Raw genomic sequence first — 24,698 nt, 5'->3', positions numbered from 1 at the left:
GAAGCGACTTAGCAGCAGCAGCAGCATTCTCCTTTTGAGAAGCAGGTTCTGGCTTGCTACTCAGTCTTGGTAGAAGCTGAATGAGGTGATCATGAAGTTTGAGATCTCATCATAATATGGATGCTGTTGGACCTATCTGGTTATAAAGTTAGGCATGCCCAGTAGCAATCTATCATAGAAATGGTATGTAAGAGACTGAACTCAGGTCCTTGACGTAGGATTGTATAGGTAGGTGGCTCAGATCATTGCAACACCAACTCCTGTTGCTTTGCCCCCTCATTCCATGCCTATGGCCTCCAGGGAGTTGCTTATGACAAGTTGACTGAGGGACAAGAACTCAAGCCTGGATTGTAGATGTTGTGTTGTTGTTTAGTTGCTCAGTCATGTCCGACCTCATGAACAGCAGCATACCAGGCTTCACTGTCCTTCATAATCTCCCAGAGTTTGCTCAAACTCATGTCCACTGAGTCGATGATGCCATCCAACCATCTCATCCTCTGTCACCCCCTTGTCCTTCTGCCCCCAATCTTTCCCAGCATCAGGGTCTTTTCCAATGAGTTAGGCCTTCACATCAGGTGCCCAAAATATTGGAGCTTCAGCTCCAGCATCAGTCCTTCCAATGAATGTGCAGGGTTGATTTCCTTTGGGATTGACTGGTTTCATCTCCTTGCTGTTCAAGGGACTCTCAAGAGTCTTCTCCAGCACCACAGTTTGAAAGCATCAATCTTCAGCACTCAGCCTTTTTTATGGTCCAACTCTCATATCTATACATGACTACATGTGGTGGAAACACCACAGCTTTGGTTATACAGACCTTTGTCAGCAAAGTGATGTCTCTGCTTTTTACTACACTGCCTAGGTTTGTCATGGCTTTTTTTCCAAGGAGCAAGTGTCTTTTAATTTCATGGCTGAAGTCACTGCCCACAGTGATTTTGGAGCACAATAAAATTAAGTCTGTCATTGTTTCCATTTTTTCCCCATCTATTTGCCATGAAGTGATGGGACCAGATGCTATGGTCTTAGTTTTTTGAATGTTGAGTTTCAAGCCAGCTTTTTCACTCTTCTCTTTCACCTTCATCAAGAGGCTCTTTAGTTCCGCTTTGCTTTCTACCGTTAGGGTGGTGTCATCTGCATATCTGAGGTTATTGATATATTGTAGATAGGTGTATATGATATGCTGGTACCACATGAAAGTGGATGGCTAGAGCCTTATAGCTCTGCTCAGGGTCCGGGGGCTTGTGAAGACAGTGGTGAAGGAAAATCCTCCCACTGGTTAGAAATTGAAGCAGGATATATGACTTTACCCTAAGTCTGGGGTGAGAGATGGCTAGAGTAGAGACCTACACTGATACTTGGGCAGCTGCTGCTGGTTTGGCTGAATGGTCAGGACCTTGAAGACTGGTGACAAGGAAATCTTGGACACAGATATGTGGGTGAACCCCTCTAAACAGGTGCAGATTGAAGACAGTTGTCTCCCATGTCAATGCCTCCAAAGGGTGGCCACTATAGAGGATCTCACTAATCAAGTAGACAAAATTCTGTGCTATGTGGCTATCAGAGAGCTTCTTTACACAGCTGCCATGGTGCCTGCTCTATGAATGCCCATGAATGAAGAGGCCATGCAGCAGAGACAGAGGATGTGGCCATAACAGAACTCCCTCTCGAGGGCCTGATCTGCAAGTGCCAGCGATTCTGATGTGGTGAGAAATGAATTTTGCCAGAAGGGAATATAAACCTTGTCAAACTGAGCTGGTTGGGACATCTTATGAGTTCCCTTATTAAGTTAAATGTTTTGATATAGGTTCATGTTTTATTTTCACGGGAGTCATGATTTTACATTTTTGAACTTTTTATTTTAGCAGCAAGCACAGTTGTTTCTTAGATTTGGAGTAGCCTGGGTGTTAGTAGTAAATCTTCTGGCCCTGCCATTGGTTAATATCAGCTGAATCAAACAAATGAATAAATAACCTCCACACAGAACTTCTTATCCAGTTTGCAGTCAGACTTGGCTATAATCTCCGCTCTGCCACTTGGAAGCTGTGCAACTGTGAAAAAAGTTTTTCAGCTCTCCCGGCCTCAATTTCCTAATGTAAGAAATGAATGTGATGAACTGTCTGCATCATAGGTTGTTACAAGGGTTACATGAGTTGGTATGTACAAAGGCTTTAGCATACTGCTTGGCACATAGTAAAAGCTCTTTACAGAGGAGCTTATATTATTAATATGAATTGATCAAGGTTACCAGGCTCACTAGCACCACTTCTAACCCAAATGCAATTTGTGACATTTTTGGTGAGTCTTACCTATACAGTTTCTGGTTTTGATTTTAAAATACTGAAAGTAGCTAGAGACCACCTACTATTTTTTCATATACATTTTAACAGCTTTGTTGTGATATAATTCATAATACCACAAAATTCACTTTTATAGATTTCAGTGGGTTGTAGTATATTCCCAGTAGTGCAACCATCACCACTGTGTAATTTCATTATCTCAAAGGATATCCAATCTCCTCAGTAACCACTGATCTACTTTCTGTCGCTATGGATCTGCCTATCATGAAAGTGGCACATTTCGTGTAAATGGAATCATTCACTATGGGGTCCTGTGTGCCCGGCTTCTTTTACCTGGTATGTTTTCAAAGCTCATCCATGTTGGAGCTTGAATCAGTACTTAATTCCTTTGTATTGCTAAAAAATATCCCATTGTATAGATAGACCACATTTTGGCTATCCATTCATCAGCAGTTGAACCTTTGAATTGCTCCACTTTGAGCTGCTCTGAACATTTGTGCTCAAGTTTCTGTGTGGACATGTTTTCATTTCCCTCAGGTACACGCCTAGGAGGGGAAGGCCACCTATTACTGGGGAACACAGACAGCGACTTCTGGTTCCTGGTTTACATGAGTAACCAGGCAAATGTTAAGCATTCCCCAGTGGTGTGTTGGTCAGATAACCTGGGGTTCAAAGATAGGCAATTTTTGTTGTCACAGTCTTTGCATAAATGTTCATACCATATTTGCACTGAGTTTTTCTTATGTATGTGGTTAAATCAACCAGCACATTATTTCTGATCCCATCTCCTCCCTGGAGGGTCTGCATCCTTTTCGCAACTACAGAAACATATTCATTTCACTTCTTTCACCAGAATTACTGTAAGTCCACGCACCGTGGAGACTGACCAGTCCTGAAGGCCAGCCTAGCTAGCACCAAGCCCTGGTTAGAGAAAAAGGCGTTGGCAGATGCTCTGAAGACTGATCTGATTCTCCCCTCTCACTGGTGAGAGAGCACGTGCTCCCAAAGGATCTACAGACAAGAAGATTCACTGAGACCCTTCCCCAGCTTGCCCCCTCATCAGAATTCCCAGCCCACTTCAGTCCTGCCTTATCCTGATCTCCAGGGAGGGGCCTTAGGGTCTGTGTGTTCAACTTGCTGTTGAGCCAGTGGGCACATGTGGGGAACGCAGATCTACAAATGCCTGCTCAGTCAGCAATCCTAGGCTTGGAGGGAAGCTCCAATCCCAGTGCCAGTTAATCTTTGAACTCAGCAGTTGGGCTTACCCCAGAATCCCAAGGGTCTTCCTTTGAAAAGACTGTCAAAGAGACAGCCCCCGCTGGTCTCTTGCCTTGCCCACTGCCTCTCTGTGCCCAGGTATGCTGCTTTCAAAGTCAGTATGACCCTGGGAGTCTTTCCAGGGGACTCTCCAAAGTCAAAACTATTTTCACAATAATACTGACTCCTTTTTTGTACGTGTGGCTTTTAAAACTCTGATTTTCTCAGGAGTTTTCAAGAGCTACTGATGGGTGGTAGAATATGTGCTTCTGGAATCCTGTGTTTCATCATTTTTCTCAGTTTTCATTTCTAATATGATAAATATTGATAGATATAAGCCACATAAACAAGAAGCTCTTTGGGTCCTCAATAATTTTTAAGAGTGTAGAGATATCTTTAGATGAAAACATTGAGAACCACTAGCCTAGATGAATCTTTAATAATTACTATTTTGATACATGAGTAGGGACTGTATGGGTGAGAGGAGAGGAAAGAATGAAAAAGGAGGAGAGTAGGGAGGAGGGGGAGAGGGAGGAGGAGGAGGGGGAGAGGGAGGAGGAGGAGGAGAGAGACAAGGAAAGAGGGGAAATAAGGAGAGAGAGGAGGGGGAAGATGGGAGGACAAGGGGAAGAATGTGGGAGAAGGGACAGGAGGAGTTGGAAGGGAGAGGATGAGAACAGCAAAGGTAAGAGGGAAGGAACTTTAGAGCTCTCCCATTTCCTAGATGAGGAAACTGAGGCTGAGAGGCATTTAGATATTATATATCCTGTAAAAGTGGAAAAGCTCGGTCTAAACCTTTGTCCCTATGCTGTCCCCCTCTTAAGATCAATCAAGGGTTAGCAGGATCACCTTCTAGCCAGATGGCCAAGCAACTAGGAGGCCAGGTTGCAACGGCCCTTACATCTTGTGCTCTTTTAAAGTCACTTACAATGCAGGGAAGGGTGTGGAGGAGGCCCAGGATAGGAAGAGGGAAGTGGATAATGGGTGCCTGCTCTGGCCCCGGGCTCACTGCAGAACCCCGAACCCAGACCCGCTTCTGGGAGGCCAGCCGCCCGCTCCCTCAAAGCAGCTGCCTTGGTTTTAGTGCACAGGTATGTCCCACACCACCTGTCATCACACACCTCCTTGTTAAACCCCTTCTCTGCCTAACCTTTCTCTTCGCTGGCTGGAAAGGGGGTGTCCAAGGCTGTGCACACCAGTGGGCACATCTGTTTGGCCCCTTCACCACAATGGTTTAGGACCTTTGCCTCCTAGTCTTCTAAAAAAAAAGAAAGCCTGATTAACAAACTCCACTCAGTATTATTTTCAATATGCAAAATACAATTTATTACCTAAAGTTTAATCCCTGAATCTCCATGTAGTCTGTATATTCCCAACCACGTATTTCATCAATAATACTACTGAACAACACCCAAGTGAGACTAAATACTTATAGGGGAGGTGGCTTACTGACCATGGGGGTGAGTGTTGGAGGGAATACTTTCTTAGGGCCCTGAAAGTCACTTTTCTGATTGTAAAGTTAGGGACTACTTTGCACATATACTGATGATACCTCCCACCTCTCCAAATATACATTGAATTTGCTTGCATCTGAGTGACTTCTCCTTTGCCCTGTCTTCTTCACTTCTGGGAGGTCGAGGTCAGAGTGCAGACACATGGAAGGGTCTGTGGGAGACAGGGAAGGAAGTACCATAATGAGGAGCCCAGGAACAAACTCGGGAGAACCTTCTGGGAGCGGAGCTTGGGGATTTCACAGGACACGTTGTGGGGCCAGCACTTCAGCAGCTGGCAGGAACTGGGTGGACCTGCTGCCCATTTCCCTGAGCCCCTGATCAGAATGGAGTCTGCTAAATGGAGAAGGTGCTGAAAGGTGTCCCTCTGGGCTATGCTCTGGCCCATCTTCTGTCTTGTTCTCAAGGTGGGTAGAGCAGCAGAGATGGAGTGGGTGCAGGTTGGGGGAGGTGAGTAGGAGCCTTTCACATGGTCTCTCTCTACTCCAGGACCTACTGTGTAGTAAAACCCTTAGTAAATGTTTTCTTGGCAAATGATTGAATATAACCATTATGTTTATTTTAAGAGTTTATGGAAAAGCTGGCCTGGGGAATTTCTGACTCATTTTGATATCTGAATGAGTAGTTTTGCCGGTGGGCCTGGTGCACCCCCTGAGGTTTACAGGCCTATCAGATGGCTCCAGGTCTGGAAGGGCCTCTGCAAGCAGCAGAACCTGGGGCTGGGCCTGCAAAGCCAGAAGAGAGAAGGGAAGAGAAGGAGAAGGGCCAGGCTGCAGCAGAGCCATGAGAGGGGACCGAGGATCTGGGGGACTCAGCACACACAGCCCTCAGACAACACAAGGACATGGCCCGGCAGACCCAACCACCCAGAGGGCAAGCCTCACCCAGGAATGGTTTTTGGTTTGAGGTGACCTTTTATTTCCCTAAGTGATGAATCCCGTCTTTATGAATGAGGAATTTTCTAAAACAAAGGATAAGCTTCTACACTTGAAAATAAGGGATCCTACAACTAAAGCACTTGGTATCTTCCAGAAGGATCTGCTGAATTTTAAATAAAGGCAGGATATTATGTTTTTTTCCTCCATATAAGTGAAGCAAAGACATCATCATTCAAGAGCTAACAATCTGTGTATGTAATTACACTTGCAATGCAATAAATATGAGTATAATTGATATGGACAAGATTCACTTTAGCTTGAGTAGATGCTACTAATCCTAATACATCTAATACCACAAATAGGTTTTTAAATAAGTTTACTGTCCTCTGTTCCCACATAGAACGGTTTTGGTTCCTCTGAGAAGCGTTTGTGTCCCAAACAGCACTCAGCTTTTCCCTCTAATGACAGAAAATGTCCCGTCCTCCCGATACAAGCCACCATCACAAGAAACACAGATCAAACCTGTCTATTCTACCCATATCTCTGCTTCATTTGTGACACGGAAATGTTTTACCTGAAAAAAAAAGACAAGAGGAAGCAAGGCTGAAAAGGATACTTTCACAATAAAAACACATGTAAAAGAACTGATTTTGTCTTATTACATTTGGAATTGGAATTTTCTTCTAAGACCAAGTAACGTGGTCCTCACATAGTCCATTAAAATCAGCAGTTCCTGGGGAAGGTTTCAAATGTCAGAATGCACACTAAGAAAAATCAGCTTTTAAAGTGCTCCAAAAAAAAAATCTTGATTCCAGGAAACAAAACGGGATATAGTAAATGGTCAATTCTACTGGGAATAGTAGAATTCTACCAGGAATAGAGAATGAGTTGAGACTAGTATAATTTATAATAATCTTAAAAACAGATATATTTGCAAAAATGTTCAAAATGAAAAACACTGTGCTGGAAGGTGTTTTCATAGTGTTGGAGGTTCACACCGGGATCTTTCCAGGGTGATGGTTTTAATAGTAATGTTGGAGGCGTTTGGTGAACTGTCAGTCACGGAGCTGCTCACTTGAAGCTAAGTTGCAAGAAACTCTCAGACCCTCTAGAAGTAAGATCTATTTACATGTGATGAGTTCAGGTTCTATTTTCAGGTGCCCATGTGCACTGTGATTAAGCCCAGACCTGCAAAGACACAGACAGACAATATTCAGTCTGTTTTCCAGTTGACATTTGTAAAACCTGAGTTTAAAGACAGAAAATCAAAATTTTTAATACACAAACATACACACTGCATCCAAAATAGAGCACTCACATGTCTCAGAAGGATAATACTTCATTCCTAGCGACTCAAACGCGCTTCTTTGGCCCTCGCCTTCCCTCTCCCTTAGTTAACTGTCTGAAGGGCATCTGTGGCCCCCTTGCTGCTGCTGCTAAATCGCTTCAGTCGTGTCCGACTCTGTGCGACCCCATAAATGGCAGCCCACCAGGCTCCCCCGTCCCTGGGATTCTCCAGGCAAGAACACTGGAGTGGGTTGCCATTTCCTTCTCCAGGCCCCCTTGCTAAGGAATGGTAATTCTTAGACTGACAACTGGAATTCTCTGTACGCATCCAGCTCTCTGGGTATACTGACATGGCTTTATTAATTTATCAAACTCTTGCCCAGGATGATGGAATCACAACTTCACTGTTTATTTCATGAATTTTGAAAAAAATCCATTTATCCTAAGACTGGACTATTCAATTACTCATTTTAGAAATGACATACACTTCTTAGGATAATATGCAGCATCAAATGACCAGCTACTTTTCTAGACAGTCTTTGAAATTCTCTCCCTCCCCTGACCCTGTGTCCAGCAAACAATCTTAAGCTATGTCCCAAATTTGTTCAATCCTACTTAAGTCCCTCCATCAAAAGATTTACCTTCAATCAGACCCCTAAAACCTTTGGCAGATAAATATCTGCCTTTGCTCTCTCCTTCTGAAATGCTAAGATGACTGTCAAGCTTGTGATCTTCCACAGTGAAGTAAGTTTTGCTTGCTGAACAGTTATTTTGGTGGCATTTCTAGGGAGCTAACACCTGACACAGTCATGGAGCTCTTTGAGAATCTAATAAAGCCATATGGACACTATTCCTGGAAAAATGCACACATATACACAATTTAGCATGTAACTGCACAGACTTCATAGGTCTCCTGAAGCCTCTGTGTGAACTTCACAGGGGTCTGTGACTGGGATAAGGATCCTGGTGCTCCTGGGAGGTGAGATTGGAAATTGGATTTGTCACAGGCTGGAATCAGACTTTTAGGGTATCTGTGTTGGAATACCTGCATTGATGGGAAACTCACTACCTCCCAAGGCAAATCATTCCTCTGTGGCTACAGACTTGAAATTAGAGCTCTCTTTTGGCTGCCCAGGCCCATCCTAGCTTACTCTGACCTCTCTGCTTTCAAGAAGACCAATCCCGCCTGCTCTCACACACACAGTAATGTAGAAAAAGCTTCTCTTACTCTGAGGGTATGATCCCATGATCCTGAGCAAAAGGCAGTCCCATCAGGGGAAACTCGTAGAGTACTAACACGGTTTTCATGTCCAAACAAGATGGAGACTCGAGACCCCTTGAGGACATCCCAGACGTTGATGGTATAATCATTGTATCCAGCAAACAGCAGGCGACCTTAAAGCAAGAGGTAACATGGTTACTCAACCAGCTCCTTCCTTTTGATTTTCTTTTCATGACGCTCATTCATGTGCTCGTTCACTCATTCATTCAATAAACAGTGCTTTAGTGCCCACTGTATACCAGGCATTGTGGTTTGCCCTGGGGATTCAAAGAGGAGAAAGCACAGTTGCTGGCCCCTGTGGAGGGTGATGGTGGGCGGGCTGACTCATGTATCATTGCACGCTGTGTGGAAGGGGCTGTAATGGAAGTGCTCAGCTATGTGTTAAGTGCTATGTGATCACAGAGGCAAGGTGATCAAAGAGGATACTATGGGAGAAGCACTATCTGAGTTGGCCTTGGAGAGTTGAATAGGAGTTTGCCATGCAGAGAAGGGAGGGAAGATGATGTTCCAGGGAGCAGCAGCAGCACAAAGGCACAGCTGCATGACTGGAAGGTGTCTGGGAGAACTGAATGGTCCACGGACACAATGTGCCAGTGCTGCCCTGACTTTCCCTGGTAGCCTCTCCAGCTGCGAAGGCAGAGGCGACGTGAGCTTCGGGGCAACAAGAAGGGGACTCTCGCTTCACTCCTTCCACCTCTGAAAAAAGTCCCTTTTCAAGTGTCAAGGGGGAAATGGAAGGCTGGAGAGGAAATGCCTAAAGGCATAGCAGATGGAGTTCTGATATATCATTGTTCTGAAGAAGAGTGTTAGATGGGCCCAGCCTTCATGTATGGACTGGGGAAGCTGCTTCAGGCTGGGCAAAATGTGGTGTCAAAAATGCATTGGAGGAAAACCAGTGCAGGCTAGACTCTCAGCAGGTGGAGCCATAGGAAGTTCAGCTGAGGGGAAGCCTGACGGATTCTCTGAGGTCCCGTTTCACAGTCCCAGGAAAACCTTACCACTGAGGGAGAAGTCCACGCTGGAAGCTCCAAAGATGATGCTCTCTTTGGAATAGATGGCGACCTCCCTGTCTGCCCGGAGGTCATAGAGGCGACACTGGGGTGACAAAGAGGACAAAGAGGCACTTGTTTCTGGGTCCTGTTTGGTGCATCAGTGATCACAGAGCTACAGGCAGGTGCCGGTAGCTTGTGTGGTTTGAGGGTCAGGGGGAAAACCTTTCTCTTTCTCTCAGTGTTTTCTTCCTCAATCCCAATTCTTATTATATCCCCATGAAGCACTGGAGACTCGAAGAAACAGCAAATGCAGATTTCTTTAGTACAAAAAACAAAATGTAAGCCTTCTTTTTTTCTGATAAGGAATATGTGTTCATTGTAGAAAATTCAGAAAATCTCAGAAATGCATAAAGAAGGAAATCCTAGAGATATTTACTAACACCTGGCTATTTCCTTCAGTTTTAATCTACTTTAAAAAAATTACTTATTTGGCTGCAACAGCTTAGTTGTGGCACGCACAGGGTCTTCAGTCTTTATTGTGGCATGTAGCATCTTTAATTGAAACACGTGAGATCTAGTTCCTTTATCAGGGATCAAACCTGCGACCCCTGCATTGGGAGCTCGGAGTCTTAGCTACTGGACCATCAGGGAAGTCCCAGTCTTAATCTATTTTACGTGTGGATTTAAATGGGGTGGCTGTTTCATTATTGCTTCAATAATAATCTTCAAAAAATAGGATTAACGTGGTTGTTATATTCCTCATGTGGATAGATCAGAATCTACTTAGCCATACTCTGCTAAGTGTCTTGATTGTGTCTAATTTTTCTCTTTTATAAATAAAATTATGAGGAAGCCATGATCATTCTGCTATCAAAATCTTTATACGTATCTTTAATATTTTCTCAGAATAGCTAAGGAATGGAATCCTTAGAATTGTTTCCAAGAAATTACAAAGGATAAGGAAAGCTTTTAAAATTCCCAAAATCTATGCCCTTATATTTTGTTAAATATTCTTTGGCATACAGAAGTTTTAAATTTTCATTATTAACAAACTCTCAGTCTATTCCTTGTCATTTCTTTCACAATAGCAAACTAAGGTGAAATTCATTATTTAATAAGATATTTGCTATTTTGAGAGCATAGTAAGGTTGTGCCTACTGAAAAACAGGTCAACATTATTTTGCAACTAGTATCAAAAGACTTAAAATTAGGCCAGTTTTTGACTCATCAAGTTTATGTATGAGAATTCATCCTAAGGAAACAATAAGAGAGGTACCAAAAATACTTGCTTATAGCAGAGTTTTTAACAGGGAAAAAAAACCCTAAAAAAAACCCTAAATGTCCCCAGATTGAAGATTGGTTAGTAAATGATGACATATCCATAATATGGAAAACTATTCAATCATTAAGAATATATAATGTAGGAAAGTATTTATTGGCATGAGAAAATGTTCACAATCTATTGCTAAGTGCAAAAAGCAAATTATAAAACAGCATTTGTTTAAAAACTAAAAAGACAGAAAGGAATTTACTCAACTGTGATTTTTCTTGTATAGAATGATTAACAAAATTTAGTTTTTTCCCCCTAAGTTTTCTTTATAGAAGTCATATCAGTTCTGTAATCAGGAAAACAATTATTTTTGAAACATAAAATTAAGTCAGCATATCTCTCCTTCAAATAGGAAAAGCTCTTGAGGACTTAAACATACCGTAGCATCATCTGATCCTGAAGCAAAGGCATCTCCACTTGGGTAGTACCTGCAGAGAGGAAGTGTGGGGAGAAGGCACTTAGAGCCGTGATTCCCAATCCTGGGTGACCATCAGAAGCCTCTTGGAAGGCCGGCCCACGCTGGGCCCTCGGACTCTAGGGACACAAGGACTACTCATTACAGAGACCAGAAACGGAGGCTCAGCAGGGAGGCCCCACTGGCCTACCTTAGTTTCTTCTCTGTAAACAGGGGACAGTGACACTGGCCTTGCAGAGTGTTGGTGAGGATAAATGAGACAATATGTCTATTTGTATCTGACACTGAACACAGGCAGATGCCTATATCCTTACTTTCCCTTGATCACACACCCCATTCCAAAGGCTTGGCCAGAGGTCAGGGATAAGACAGTGCTTACAAACACAGACGCTGCAATTGGATGAAAGGGGACTACACTGGCCACTCACTACAGGGGGTACTTTTGGCAAGCGACTTCGACTGGCCCAGCCTCAGTTTCTTCATCTGAAAAGTGAGGAGGATAATGCACACTTCCTATTGTAAAGACTGAATAAGACAGTATACACACAAAAAAATGGCATGGGGCCAGATAAAATGAATGCAATTAATGATATGATTACTGTTACAGTCATCCTCTCCTCAATAATCAGGCCTCTGGAGAGAGGGTACTGTAAGTTGAGACCTGATGAATATTAGAAGAGGGTTCTGGGTTGAGGGGACAGCATGGGTGAGAGAATATGCAATTTTAAGCTGTTATTTCATGAATATATAGGAATTTATTTTTGTAGCTTTATAGTCTATCTTGTATCTTAATAACTTCACTTACTGTAGTAATTTCTCAAATTATTTCCTTGGATTTTCTAGGTACTCTCTACACATCTGCAAAAAATGATAGTTTTTTCCCCTTCCTACATTTAAGGTCAGTGAGCTAGAAAATTCTTATTAACATTTCTACTAATAAAGTAATTATTCTTACTGTGTTCTAGCTTTTAAGGGGAATAAGTCTAGTGCTTTCCTCTAAGTATAATGAAGATTCTTCAGTGGTTACACTTTAAATGCTGTCCTGATGGTGCCATCTTCCAAATGTATATGTTAACTCCTGACCTCTCTCTTGGAATCCAGTTCCCAGATCCGGCTACCTACTTGACGTCTCCACTTGGTCATACAATAGCATCTCAAGCTTGGCTAGCCCAAGACAGAACTCCAGAATCCATGTGCAACCATTGCCTTCTCCCTGCACTGCTTCCAACCCTCCTGGATTTAGCAAATGGATCAGGGTTTATGTCCCTTATAACAGATTCAGGTTCCCTGAGCTCAGGATTCTCCTCCTGAAATGCAACCCCTTGAATGTGCAGGTGTCATTTAGTCCTTTTCATGTCACCCTGTGATACTGGAGCTTGGATAACTAGCATAGCTACCACCATCACTATTAGTAATCAACTATCCTTCATCTCTAACCCAGGAATCTTATGCCTTTTACCAGCACCCATGAAACTCTGGAAGCCTTACTTGATAGCCTGCAATCAGGGTAAAATCTCAAATCCTTCCCAATTCTAGACATTTCTATCCTCACTGTGTCTTCTTTAGTTTCAGCCACCATCACTTCTATCTGGAACTCACACAACAGCCTTCTAACTGGCTATAATACTTCCATTCTCATTCCCCTACAATGCATTCTCCATACAGCAGCCAGAGTGATCTTTTAAAGACAAAACTTGTATCATGTTAGCCACCTCAAGTGGTCACCTGGCCTTTTGTTAGGTCCCTGAGCATCTCATCTCCCTGATCCTCCTCCCAGCTCTTTGAAAGCCTGGCTCCTTCACTATCCTGGTATCAATTTAAACATCAATTTCTCAGAGATGCCTGACCAGTCAAAGAAATAACCTATCTCCATCACAGTTCCCTGTTTTACTTTTCAATGGAACTTATCAGTATCTTTGTATACTGTACATTTATCTGTGCTTTGTCTTATTTGTCTCCTATAGGAAAGTAGAAAATTTTTATCTTGTTTAAAACAATATTCCCAGTTCCTGGAATAATGTTCAACAGATAAGTACTTAATAAATATTGGTTGAATGAATGAACAAAAAACACTGACTTCCTTTAGACAGGAAATAGCCATTGCTCCTGGTGAAATTACATTGAAATGCTCCAAGAAATCTGGAGTATTGTTCGGTCTCACCACACATCAGCTGTTATTGCTGGAAAAGCCTCTCTCAGCAAAGTAAATTGAGGCTGGAGGCTAAGCATTAGCCCAGGCTAGGAGACAGCAGAAAATAGAGAAGCAATGAGAACATTCTACTCACGGACCGGACACTATTGATGTCAGATTCGTGTGTTTCAAAGGCCTGCACGCACTGTCCAGAGCGCATGTCCCACACCATGGCTTTCTTGTCACATCCCTGCAAACGTAAAGTTACCCCGAGTTATGACTACTGCAAGGACTGCCCACAGACAGGTATGAGTTCTGGTTATATCACAGAGATCGTTCAGTTCCCATTAGTAAAGGGCTCTGACAACATGCTTTTTTTTTTTTTTTCTAAGACTAGCTTTCTTTAAGGCCACTTCCCTCTGACCTCAGGAGGTCAGAGCTAGGTCCTAGGGTAGGGGGAGCAAAAGAAAGTACCCAGACACCCTTTTTAGCATGTTTTCTTCTCTGCCATCTTTCTAAATGGCTGCAAGTTCTCCAGGGCCTCCTTCTTCCTTTCCTCCTAGGCATTTCTCTTCATGTTTCCCCCTCCTCTTTATCTCTGCTTCTATAAGGCCAGAGGGGAGGGCAAGTGGACAGTGGGTATGGTGGGAGCCCCCAGGCTTGCCTCAGGTGTGTGGGGCAGCCTGAAGACAGGTGGACAGCCAGGTGCTCCTGGCCAGCTGCAGCCCAGCAGCCCAGTCAGGGGGCTGCCCATAGTCAGCTGGGTGGCTCAGGCAAGTCACCTCCCTGGGTCTCGGCCTCAACACCTATAAAATGAACCCTCTCTGGGTAGCTAACATGACCCAGAGAATCAAAAACACCAAGTTTATGCATACTATCCTGCTTCTAGAAGCATTTTGATAAATTTTTGCAGAGCAGTCTGTGATTAAGCATGAGCTATATAATTAGAGTCTCAAAGGACAAACAGAAGGAAACATGGGTTAAAATTAGATTGTTGGTTTCAACTCAGAGGAAGGGGTGGGTGAGGTACCATACTGATGTTTCAGAAAGACCTGCAATGGGGATTCAACTCTCCAACATCTTTACTGAGAATGCGGACAAAGGAATCAGAGTGTCTTCAAATCTTTGGAGGACCCTAAATCATGAAGTTTAATACTCTGAAAGAGAGAATATGATCTATAATGATATCAACAATCTGAAAAAACAGTGTAGTTGATTGGAGATAAATACAGTTATACAAAGACACGGGAATTAAACTTACACAGATGGGGCCAAATATTCAAGAAGAGAATCAGTGTCCCTGCCAATTAGAGGCTTCACAACCCTCACCTGAGGTCCAGAACCAAGAGGTGGGCAGCTTGGAACAAAGGGCCTTTATGTCTTCCAGTTGCAAACATCATTAGATGGTGTCTGCATCTCTGTCCCCTCCCACCACTGTCTCTTGACAGAGATGAGACAGGACCAGGGTCAGGTCAGCCAGCTCAGTTCTCCACACTTATTCCCAGATGTCCTAGAAATACTTGCCTCTCCTACTTGCATAACACACTGGAAACTCTTCCCTCTACTATTCATAATACAGTAGAATATATGCGGAGGTGGGGGGCAAGTGCTTTTGTGCCTTCTGCACAATTTACAAAGGATGAAATGTGGAGTCAGGCAGCAAAGGTGGGTCCCGGGTGTCCTAACTCGTCTGGTGCTCCTTTGCCATGGTGGCCTGCCTGCCGACTCTGAGCCTTCAGACACACTGTTCCCTGTGCCTGGGAGTTGGAGGGGCTGGAGGCTGGCAGGGGTGGGGTGGGAGAGTGTCCCACTGATGCCAAAGCCCTGATCACACCACAGCTATGCCTCACTGCTGTTTCTACCTGAGCCGCCTGGTGTCCTGGCTGCTGTCTCTACTGCTCTTGGATGCCAACTCTCTGCTACTCAGCCAAGGAGTCTCAGCCCTGCTCCAGGGGTGTCCCATCTAGTCCCACAAATTGACAGGAAGTGCCACCCTGAGGCTCCCTGGGGGACAGGGGGCTCCTAGAGATCTTCCTGGGATCTTTACCCCAGACACGAAGGTGTTCCCGGTTTCTGATGGGGCCAGGTCCAGGCAGAGCACGTCGGCCCCATGCCCATGGAAGCTCTGCAGCAACTGCCCGCTCTCCACATCCCACAGGGCACATGTGCCGTCACCGCTCGCCGTCAGGATCTGCCGCAGGAAAGGACAGGAAGGGTGTCATTAGGCCCTCTGGGAAGCCAAGCAGATGCTTGCAGTTCCACAGGGAAGAGAAGGCTCCTCACACATACACACACACACACCCCTGCTGAATCTGGACTCTAGCACAGAACTCTTTCTCCAGTACTGAGAAAGACAGTCCATTTTTGACACCCTTGCTGTCGTGAGCTGTTTACATTCCTGTCCTCTTGCAGAGGATGAAATCTGGAGGCCTTCCTGCAGTACCTGCCTGCCTGACACGTAGGAAGCACTCTGTGAACACCTGCTGAACAGAACCCCCAGCGGGTTCCACAGGCAGCCAAGCCTACCACTGAGCTTCCCAGACATTAGCATGCACCCCACACCCAGAGGCTCCCTGGGCCACTGAGTGGTGCGGACACACACGTACAGGGCCAAGGCCTTTGCTGTGTGCTAACCACGTCCAGGCCCTCCACTAGGTGGCAGGGTTGCAGAAAGACTGTGCCTTGGTCGCTGCTCTCCTGGAGCTCTGTTAACAGGATTGGCAGGAAGCCCATCTAACTCCCTGTCCCCGTGTTAATCAATTCCAGGGCAAGCCACACTTTCCCAGTGCTGCATTAGACAATACTGAGACCAAGTAAAAATAAACTAGCTGCTTGCTCCAGGAAATAACCTGATCCTGTGAGATAAAGACTCTGAACTAACTAAACAACTTATTAGCAGGACTAATAGCTTTGTAAAAAATTAATGAAACAGAGTGTGCTGTGCTAAGTCACTTTAGTCATGTCTGATTCTTTGTGACTCCATGGACCATACCCCACCAGGCTCCTCTTTCCATGGGTTTCTCCAGGCAAGAATACTGGAGTAGGTTGCCATTCCCTTCTCCAGGGAATCTTCCTGACCCAGGGATTGAGCCTAGGTCTCCTTCATTGCAGGCGGATTCTTTATCGTCTGAGCCACCAGGGAAGTCCTCAGTCTAGCTCTTTAATGGAAAATTTTCCTGGCATACTCTTTGATCAAAGAAATGAATAGTTTTTAAAAGTTAACAGTAAATTCTTAATCTTTAAAATATTTTAAATATTTGTGCTCTTCATTATAAGTAAAAATAAAATTTTTAAATCAAACATTCATTATGATAAATGCACTAAACAGATCCTCTAACTCCACTGTCACTCATTTATTTTGGATTGTATAGAACTTGCAGGTCTTATACCAGCCTTTTGAGGTTTTCATTTTTCACCTTAGATCCCAGGGCTGGAAGGAGGCTTAGTTCATGAGTTCAGTGGTACCCAGCAAAGGCCATGCATCTGAATTACCTGTGAAGCTTTGTGTTAATAATAAAATAATAAGAGCTAGCATTTATTGATATTTACCAGGGTTTATACCAAGTACTTCTGGAGAAGGAAATGGCAACCCACTGCAGGATTCTTGCCTGGGAAATCCTACGGACAGAGGAGCCTGGTGGGCTACAGTTCATAGGGTTGCAAAAGAGTCAGACACAATTTAGTTACTAAGCAACACCACCAAGTATTTTACATGAATCATCTCATTTAACCCTCAGAAAACCTCATGAGGGAGGAATATACTACCATTCTCACCTGTAGGTGAGAAAAACGAAACACAGGATAATAAAACCTGGTTTAGAACATCTTCTGTTGCTTTGGCTGCTCCTCACACCCAAAGACGTGAGGAATGGCCACGGCAGCAGCCAGGGCTACCGTGCCCCCTACTGCACAGACACGCGAGACTCCTGGTGGCGAACAACAGGGGCAAACACTGCCCTCCCAGTCAGAACACGGCCCCCAGACGGCAACCGAACAGTTCCCCATCACAGGTCTCCCGGCCACTGCCCTTACTGGCCCGCCTCCTGACATCAGTCAGCTGAAACCAGAACGGGCTTTAGTCTGACTCAGACAATCTCCTCCTTCAAATAAACCCAACCTGCCCCAGCCCCTGCAATGGCCGCCCACCGTCTGTAGGGTCAGCTCCGCCATGCAGGGCACGTAACCTACCCTCCTACCTCTCAGGCTGCCTGCCTCCCACAGTGCTCCCCTCACACCTCACTGGCAACACAGTCCTCCAAGGCAGCCTCTCAAGGCATGTTTATGACCCCCAACTCCTGCTCCAGGCTCCCAGCCTCCCCGCTGTGCAGCCACCACTGGTAGCTGGCCATGTGGGTGGTGGCATCTACGAGGGTTTGTTGGAGAGAAGTGACAAGGGCAGTGTAGGATGTTTAGGATTCTGAAAGAAAATGGAGCCTATGTATTACCTCCACTTTGTGGCTTATTCAAAGTAGGGTACAGATTTTCTATATGAAGCCTTCTTTTTTCACATTTGTTAAAACAGAAGTCTAATATAGGTACAATGAGGTGTGTCAAGTACACAACTCTGAAAGTCAGCACCCAGAAGGACCTTGGGACCACTTCTCCCACTCAAGATAGGAATTTCTACCACCCCAGAAGATTCCCTGATCCACTCCCACCCCTACCAACTCAATTAGAGGAGGAGGTTTGATATGGCAGGGAATTATTTCAACTGTACCAACAATTAACAGCCCCGACTCTACCCATTTCTGATCTTATTAAAAATAATAATGTAACTAGGAGTTCCCTGATGGGCTAGTGGTTTGGATTCCACACTTTCATCATTGTGATCTGGGTTCAATCCCTTGTTGGGGAACTGAGATTCGGCAAGCCATGTGGTATGGTCAAAATTATAATATATATATATATACACACACACACACATATATATTATACTTGGGCTTTCCAGGTGACACTAGTGGTAAAGAACTCGCCTACCAATGTAGTAGATGTGGGTTTTAACCCTGGGTTTGGAAGATCCCCTGGAGGTGGGCATGGCAACCCACTCTAGCATTCTTGCCTGGAGAATCCCATGGATAGAGGAGTCTGGTGGGATATGATCACAGGGTTGCAAAGAGTCAACTAAAGTGACTTAGTCTTCTATATAAAATTATATATATATATATATATATATATATATATAAATTATAGTACAGATAAAACCAGTGAGAAGCAACAGGAGCTTCCTCTTAGGGCCAACTGCTGGAGCATACACATTCTCCTGTAAAGAGGGACACTGGAACAGTTTCCTCACCTGCACCCCCTCTTTAGTTCTCCACGACTGAACTTGCTCCCCCTGCAGGCTGGCCCACCATCACGCAGGCCCCTGATTTACCTGCATGTCAGAGTTGGTGAAGCTGCAGGCCGACAGGTAGTTGGTGTGCATAGCAACAGACTTCTTTTTGGCAGCCATGTTTTCATTTTTGTCGAACGTCAGTGGATACACAGAACATTTATTATCCAAACCACTAGCAGGGAAAGACAGAAGTGTCAAATGTTAATACAGGGCAATAGAACATGTGTATACTTTCTCATTGACACACACTTTCAAAATGTTTTCCTTTGGCGGTATTATATGTTGTAACCTATCCCTAAACTTTTACTTTGAATATTTTAAAATGAATAGTAAAACTGAAAGAAAAGTAGTACAACAAACTCCCAGATCCCTTCATGTGGATTCGCTAACTTAACATTTTGTTGCATTTGTGGGAGCAAATTCTGAACCATTTGAATGCAAGTTGCAGATATGACATACTACATCTAAATACTTCAGTCTGCAAATTACATCTCCTAAAAATAAGACCATTCCTTTATAATCACTAACTCATTATCACGTCTGAGAAAACTAACAAAAATTCCGTAACACCATGTAGTAAGCCATCCATATTCAATTTCCCAACTGTCTCAAGGATCCAGAGCCCAAATAGGTCTACACATTACATTCTGTTTTTATATCTTTTTCAGATTTTTTAATGGAGAAGGAAATGGCAATCCACTGCAGTATTCTTGCCTGGAGAATCCCAGGGACAGAGGAGCCTGGGGGCCTGCAGTCCATGGGGTTGCAAAGAGTTGGACACAACTGAGCGACTAAACAACAACAACAAGATCTTTTAATGCAGGACAGACACAGTTTTTGACTGTTTATAATGAGAGACTTCATTAGGTCAGTTGTCTTAGAGAATGTCACACAGTCTGGATTTGTCGTGTTCAGAATGGCTACCCACTCCAGTATTCTTGCCTGGAGAATTCCATGGACAGAGGAGGCTGGTGGGCTACAGTCCTTGGAGACACAAAGAGCTGGACACGACAGAGCCACTAACACTTTCACTTTTATTAATGTTACATTTAAGTATAACATTTCTAGCAATAACACAAATGTGACATTTTTGTGCATTTCTTTCCTACTGCTTCACTTTAGGAGGCTTGCCATGCCTCTCAGTCCAAGATTGGTGGTGCCAACTTTGATTACTTGGTCAGAGTGGGGACCACAAGATCTTTCCACAGTAAGGGTGACTTGCTGGTGATTACAAGCATACCTTGTTCTACTGCATTTTGCATTTTTTACAAATTGAAGGTTTGTGGCGACCCTGCCTCAAGCAAGTCTATCAGTGTAAGTTTTCCAACAGCAATCTGCTCACTTCATGTCTCTGTGTCACGTTTTGGTAATTCTCACAATATTACAAACCTTTTCATTGTTATTACATGTTTTATAGTGATCAGCGATCTCTGATGTTACTACTGTAATGGTTTAGGAATGCCACAAACTGTGCCCATTTACAATGGTGAACTTAATCGATAAATGCTGCATGTGTTCTGACTGCTCCACCGCTCAGCTGTTCCTCCATCTCTCTTCCTCCCCTCAGGCCTGCCTATTTTCTGAGACACAACAAAAATGAAATTAGGCCAATTATTAACCCTACAATGGCCTCCAAGTGTTTAAGTGAAAGGAACCGTCGCAAGTCTCTCACTAAATCAAAGGCCAGAAATGATCAAACTTAGTGAGGAAGGCATGTCAAAAGTGTTAAGATTCATTACTATCATCATTTCATGATATGCTGAAATTATCCCAAATTTGGACACTGGGAGCCCCTTCAAGCGGGTCTTGTTTTCCATTTGATATGACTCCACTGATATGACTGAATGTTCCCTTGCTTCCTGGAACGAGGAAACACCTTCAGCTTGCTTTATTCTCTTCCTGCCCAGACCGACTCCAAGGAGCCCTGCTTCTATTTAGTGGGGAATGACATTTGGGAGGGGTACTCTCTTCTGAGGCCCTGTGCCTTTCTAATTGCTTGGAGGTACAGGTGTAGGCCTGGCTAGTTTATGACCAGTGACTGGCCTTGGCAAGCTTGTTTATAGATCATGTGGGTGAGAACGATTGGCACTTGGCTGTGACAATGGACAAGCATGCTCCAGACTGGGCTTCCCTAACCCTCGAGGTGAAATATGTTCTCCTATTCTGAAGCTTCAGGGTCATCGCTGTAGCTCTGTTGGGATACTCACACTTAGGATTAGTTGTAATGCTATGCGAAGCACACAAGTCCTGCAGTGTGATGCAAGAAGAAGGAAGGCCACGTGACTTCACAGGGAGGGGATGACTGGGCGCTCCACATTTAGACCCCTCCTGGACTGTGCCCTGTGCATCTCCTCCTCTGGCTGGTTCTAATTTGTATCCTTTCACTGTGATGAAACTGTGAGCGTTAAGTATAGCACTTTCCTGAGTTCTAGTTAATTACTGAGCCTGATGGTAATTTTGGGGCATGACCCTGTGCCTATGTGAAGTTGAGGAGAGTCTAGTGGGGGTTATGCTGTGTAACTGCTGAGCTGTCTGAACTCCTTCACACCTACCTTGTAACTGTGTCATATGTATATAAATGTGTTAAACATGTGTGTTCACATCTATATTTATACCTTTATCTTTTATTGTCCCTTCATATCCTTTTAGGAAGTACATTGATATACAGTTTACATAAATATTGCCATCCAGTTATAAAATGATACAATATACTTTTGAGTTATTAAAAAGTGGGAAAATATGAAATGCATGTATATAAGCAGGGTCTCCAGAGGGATCTCAGCAAGTGGAGAGAGTGGGAAGTTGCCCTAAAACAACGGTCTAGACAGAGAAGATGTGGGGAGTGATGGCTAGGGTGACCCTGGCTGGAGAAGGCTTCAAAGTTTTTGCTTGGAGGTCCAGTATTTTCATATTTGAAATAAAACCCTTTTCTCTTGATTATAAAAATAACATATGCTTAAAAAAAACTGAAAATAGACAAAATTGTGACAAAGAGAAAAACATCCATAGTCTCAACATCCAGGAGAACTACAATTGCATTTTGGTGTACTTCATTGCAGCCTTTATGCTGACGCTTCTTCTCTAAATATGGCTGAGCTCCTACTATAGAAATACTTTGAATGGTCCAGAATTAACACAAGGACAGGGAATTATAGTGGTTGCAATTCTCACTGCCAACTCTGTTAAACTGAGCACAAGAAAAACAGATTAAGGCACAATATTTCTATTACTCTTGATGCTCTTTTCACTTACTGTCATTAAGAATCTCCTTTTTAACAGTATATAATATTCCATTCAATTCATGTACCACCATTCACTTAATTTCCTTTGGTGGGCATATTGTTTCCCCTTTTTTGCTTTATTTTAAATAACAATACAATAAATGTTATTGCTCATTTTTTTTCTATATTTCTTTCTTTCAAACAAGTTCTTAGACGTGGAATCACTAGATCAATGGTCATAAATTTTTCAAGGCTTTGAATACGTATTACCAACATGCTTTCCGAAGTATCTGCACAAATTTGTGGTCCCTGCCAACAGCATCTGAGAGCAGAGAGAATAGATTTTAAACTTATACTAATGTCAATCTGTAATGAAAATCAATTATGAAAGACATTCTGCAGTTTCTTTTTCCTTGGTAAAATTCAAGGAGGATTACACAATGCTTAAGTAATCAACAAAAATTACAAGTTCTTATCTGTATGTTTTGTTTATAGAACAGTGTTTTATGGCTAACAGGACACATGAAAGGCTGCTGTCTCCCCTACTCACCCACATGCAATGGCACATCCCGATGGGGCGTACGCACATGCCATCACCCACGTGCAGGGCATCGTGACTGCGTGCTCCTGAAACACAGCACACACCGTGCTCAGAACAAATGAGGGCGCTTCTACACAAGTGTCAGCTTTTAACAAGGAAAATGGCTGAGGCATCTACCAAATTACATTCCAGTTGCAAAGGGGTTGAGACTGGTGAGGAGACTCAGCTCTCCAATAATCATCCAAACCTTATATCATATATTCTATGAGTGAAAAATCTCACAGAGCAAAAAAGTATCCTTAACATCTTCTTTCTTACTGCTATACTCCCCCTGTTGTTCTGAATGAATACTGGGGCTCATTTTCTTTGAAAAGACTATCCAAATTTCATTTCAGATATATATGTGTGTGTGTATGTGTGTATATATATACACACACACACACACTTCATCTTATTTACTCAGATGCTATTTTTAAAACATACTCTTGACTTTTTATATGTGTAAGTTTGTTTACTTGCGAGTGAGTATATGATAGCCTCTGTCCCCTGTGGGTCCTAAACCATTCCAGGCAGGAGTGTGGGTGAGGGTGGGGAGGGGGAGTGGAGGGAGAAAAGGGAACCAGTAAAATGGAAGCACTAAGAGGACATGAAAGTCCTCGGATTCTGGCTGGGGTCTGAGTCACCCGTATTCTCCTGCCTACACAGATAGGCAACCAAGGCACACTTAAAAAACTTCTGTGGCCTTACTTCCCTGGGAGCCCTGGGCCCTGGTCCCGGTCCCAACACCAGCGATACGTGCGGCCACACAGGCTGGCCGTCGGATCCACCTCAGTTTCCCTCTCCACCCGGCGAGGCGGAAGATGGGACTAGACGGTTTCTAAAGCACATTCGAGCGCTGGTCTTCTTTCCTGTTATGATCCTCTGTGTTTTTGTGGGGAGACATTGGCCCTGATACTCCTGTCAAGATTCTGCTGTCACTCCCAGTCTAGCAGCCCTTTGGACACCATGAATAGCCTCAGGGTGTCACGAAGGAGGTGAGGTGGCCACTCTCAGCACAGGGCATGCAGCCCTCCTGCTGACCAGCAGTGATGACACCCTGCCAGGGGCCTCCAGTGGCAACACTGCAACTCCCCAGAAACCAGGCAGCGTGTGCTTCCCACCATGCTAAGGCCTCCGGGGAAGGGTCCCCACTCCCCACTCCTGAGGATGCTGAGGAGTGCTGGGAGAGGCAGGGCACATACAGGGAAGCCCTCTGCAAGCTGCTCTACTGTCATCTCTGTCATTCCCCAGGGGCGTTGACCATTTAGGACTTTGCTCTACAAGATGGTTCTTGAATAGCTGCGATCCAAAAATCTACAAATAATAAATGCTGGAGAGGGTGTGGAGAAAAGGGAACCCTCTTACACTGTTGGTGGGAATGCAAACTAGTACAGCCACTATGGAGAACAGTGTGGAGATTCCTTAAAAAACTGGAAATAGAACTGCCTTATGATCCAGCAATCCCACTGCTGGGCATACACACTGAGGAAACCAGAAGGGAAAGAGACACGTGTACCCCAATGTTCATCGCAGCACTGTTTATAATAGCCAGGACACGGAAGCAACCTAGATGTCCATCAGCAGATGAATGGATAAGCAAGCTGTGGTACATATACACAATGGAGTATTACTCAGCCATTAAAAAGAATACATTTTAATCAGTTCTAATGAGGTGGATGAAACTGGAGCCTATTATACAGAGTGAAGTAAGCCAGAAGGAAAAACACCAATATAGTATACTAACGCATATATATGGAATTTAGAAAGATGGTAGCAATAACCCTGTGTACGAGACAGCAAAAGAGACACTGATGTATAGAACAGTCTTATGGACTGTGTGGGAGAGGGAGAGGGTGGGAAGATTTGGGAGAATGACATTGAAACATGTAAAATATCATGTATGTAACGAGATGCCAGTCCAGGTTCGATGCACGATACTGGATGCTTGGGGCTGGTGCACTGAGACGACCCAGAGGGATGGTATGGGGAGGGAGGAGGGAGGAGGGTTCAGGCGAACACATGTATACCTGTGGCGGATTAATTTTGATATTTGGCAAAACTAATACAATTATGTAAAGTTTAAAAATTAAAAAATAAAAAATAAAAAAAAAAGATGGTTCTTGACCACACCAACTGCCCATTATGACATTTAGTGAACATGTTCAATAGTGCACAATAAGGATGC

The 24,698-nt window shown here is 43.9% G+C and overlaps 1 protein-coding gene across 1 annotated transcript in view; it reads right to left on the bottom strand.

The window, feature by feature from the left end:
• Positions 1-4,850: 4,850 nt before the first annotated feature.
• The window catches only part of GNB5 (G protein subunit beta 5), a 34,162-nt gene continuing 14,314 nt past the window's right edge, over positions 4,851-24,698 (bottom strand). The window contains exons 4-11 of the mRNA XM_019968839.2: positions 22,484-22,560; positions 18,752-18,884; positions 15,425-15,568; positions 13,536-13,627; positions 11,211-11,259; positions 9,508-9,604; positions 8,456-8,622; positions 4,851-7,128 (exon numbers count right to left, since the gene is read on the bottom strand). Of these exons, the coding sequence (XP_019824398.1) occupies positions 7,117-7,128; positions 8,456-8,622; positions 9,508-9,604; positions 11,211-11,259; positions 13,536-13,627; positions 15,425-15,568; positions 18,752-18,884; positions 22,484-22,560 (771 nt within the window). The 3' untranslated portion in view covers positions 4,851-7,116. The remainder of the gene's footprint in view (positions 7,129-8,455; positions 8,623-9,507; positions 9,605-11,210; positions 11,260-13,535; positions 13,628-15,424; positions 15,569-18,751; positions 18,885-22,483; positions 22,561-24,698) is intronic.

Source organism: Bos indicus, chromosome 10 (assembly GCF_029378745.1).
Source record: "Bos indicus isolate NIAB-ARS_2022 breed Sahiwal x Tharparkar chromosome 10, NIAB-ARS_B.indTharparkar_mat_pri_1.0, whole genome shotgun sequence".
NCBI lineage: Eukaryota > Metazoa > Chordata > Mammalia > Artiodactyla > Bovidae > Bos > Bos indicus.
This window is presented reverse-complemented; position numbering and strand designations above follow the sequence as displayed.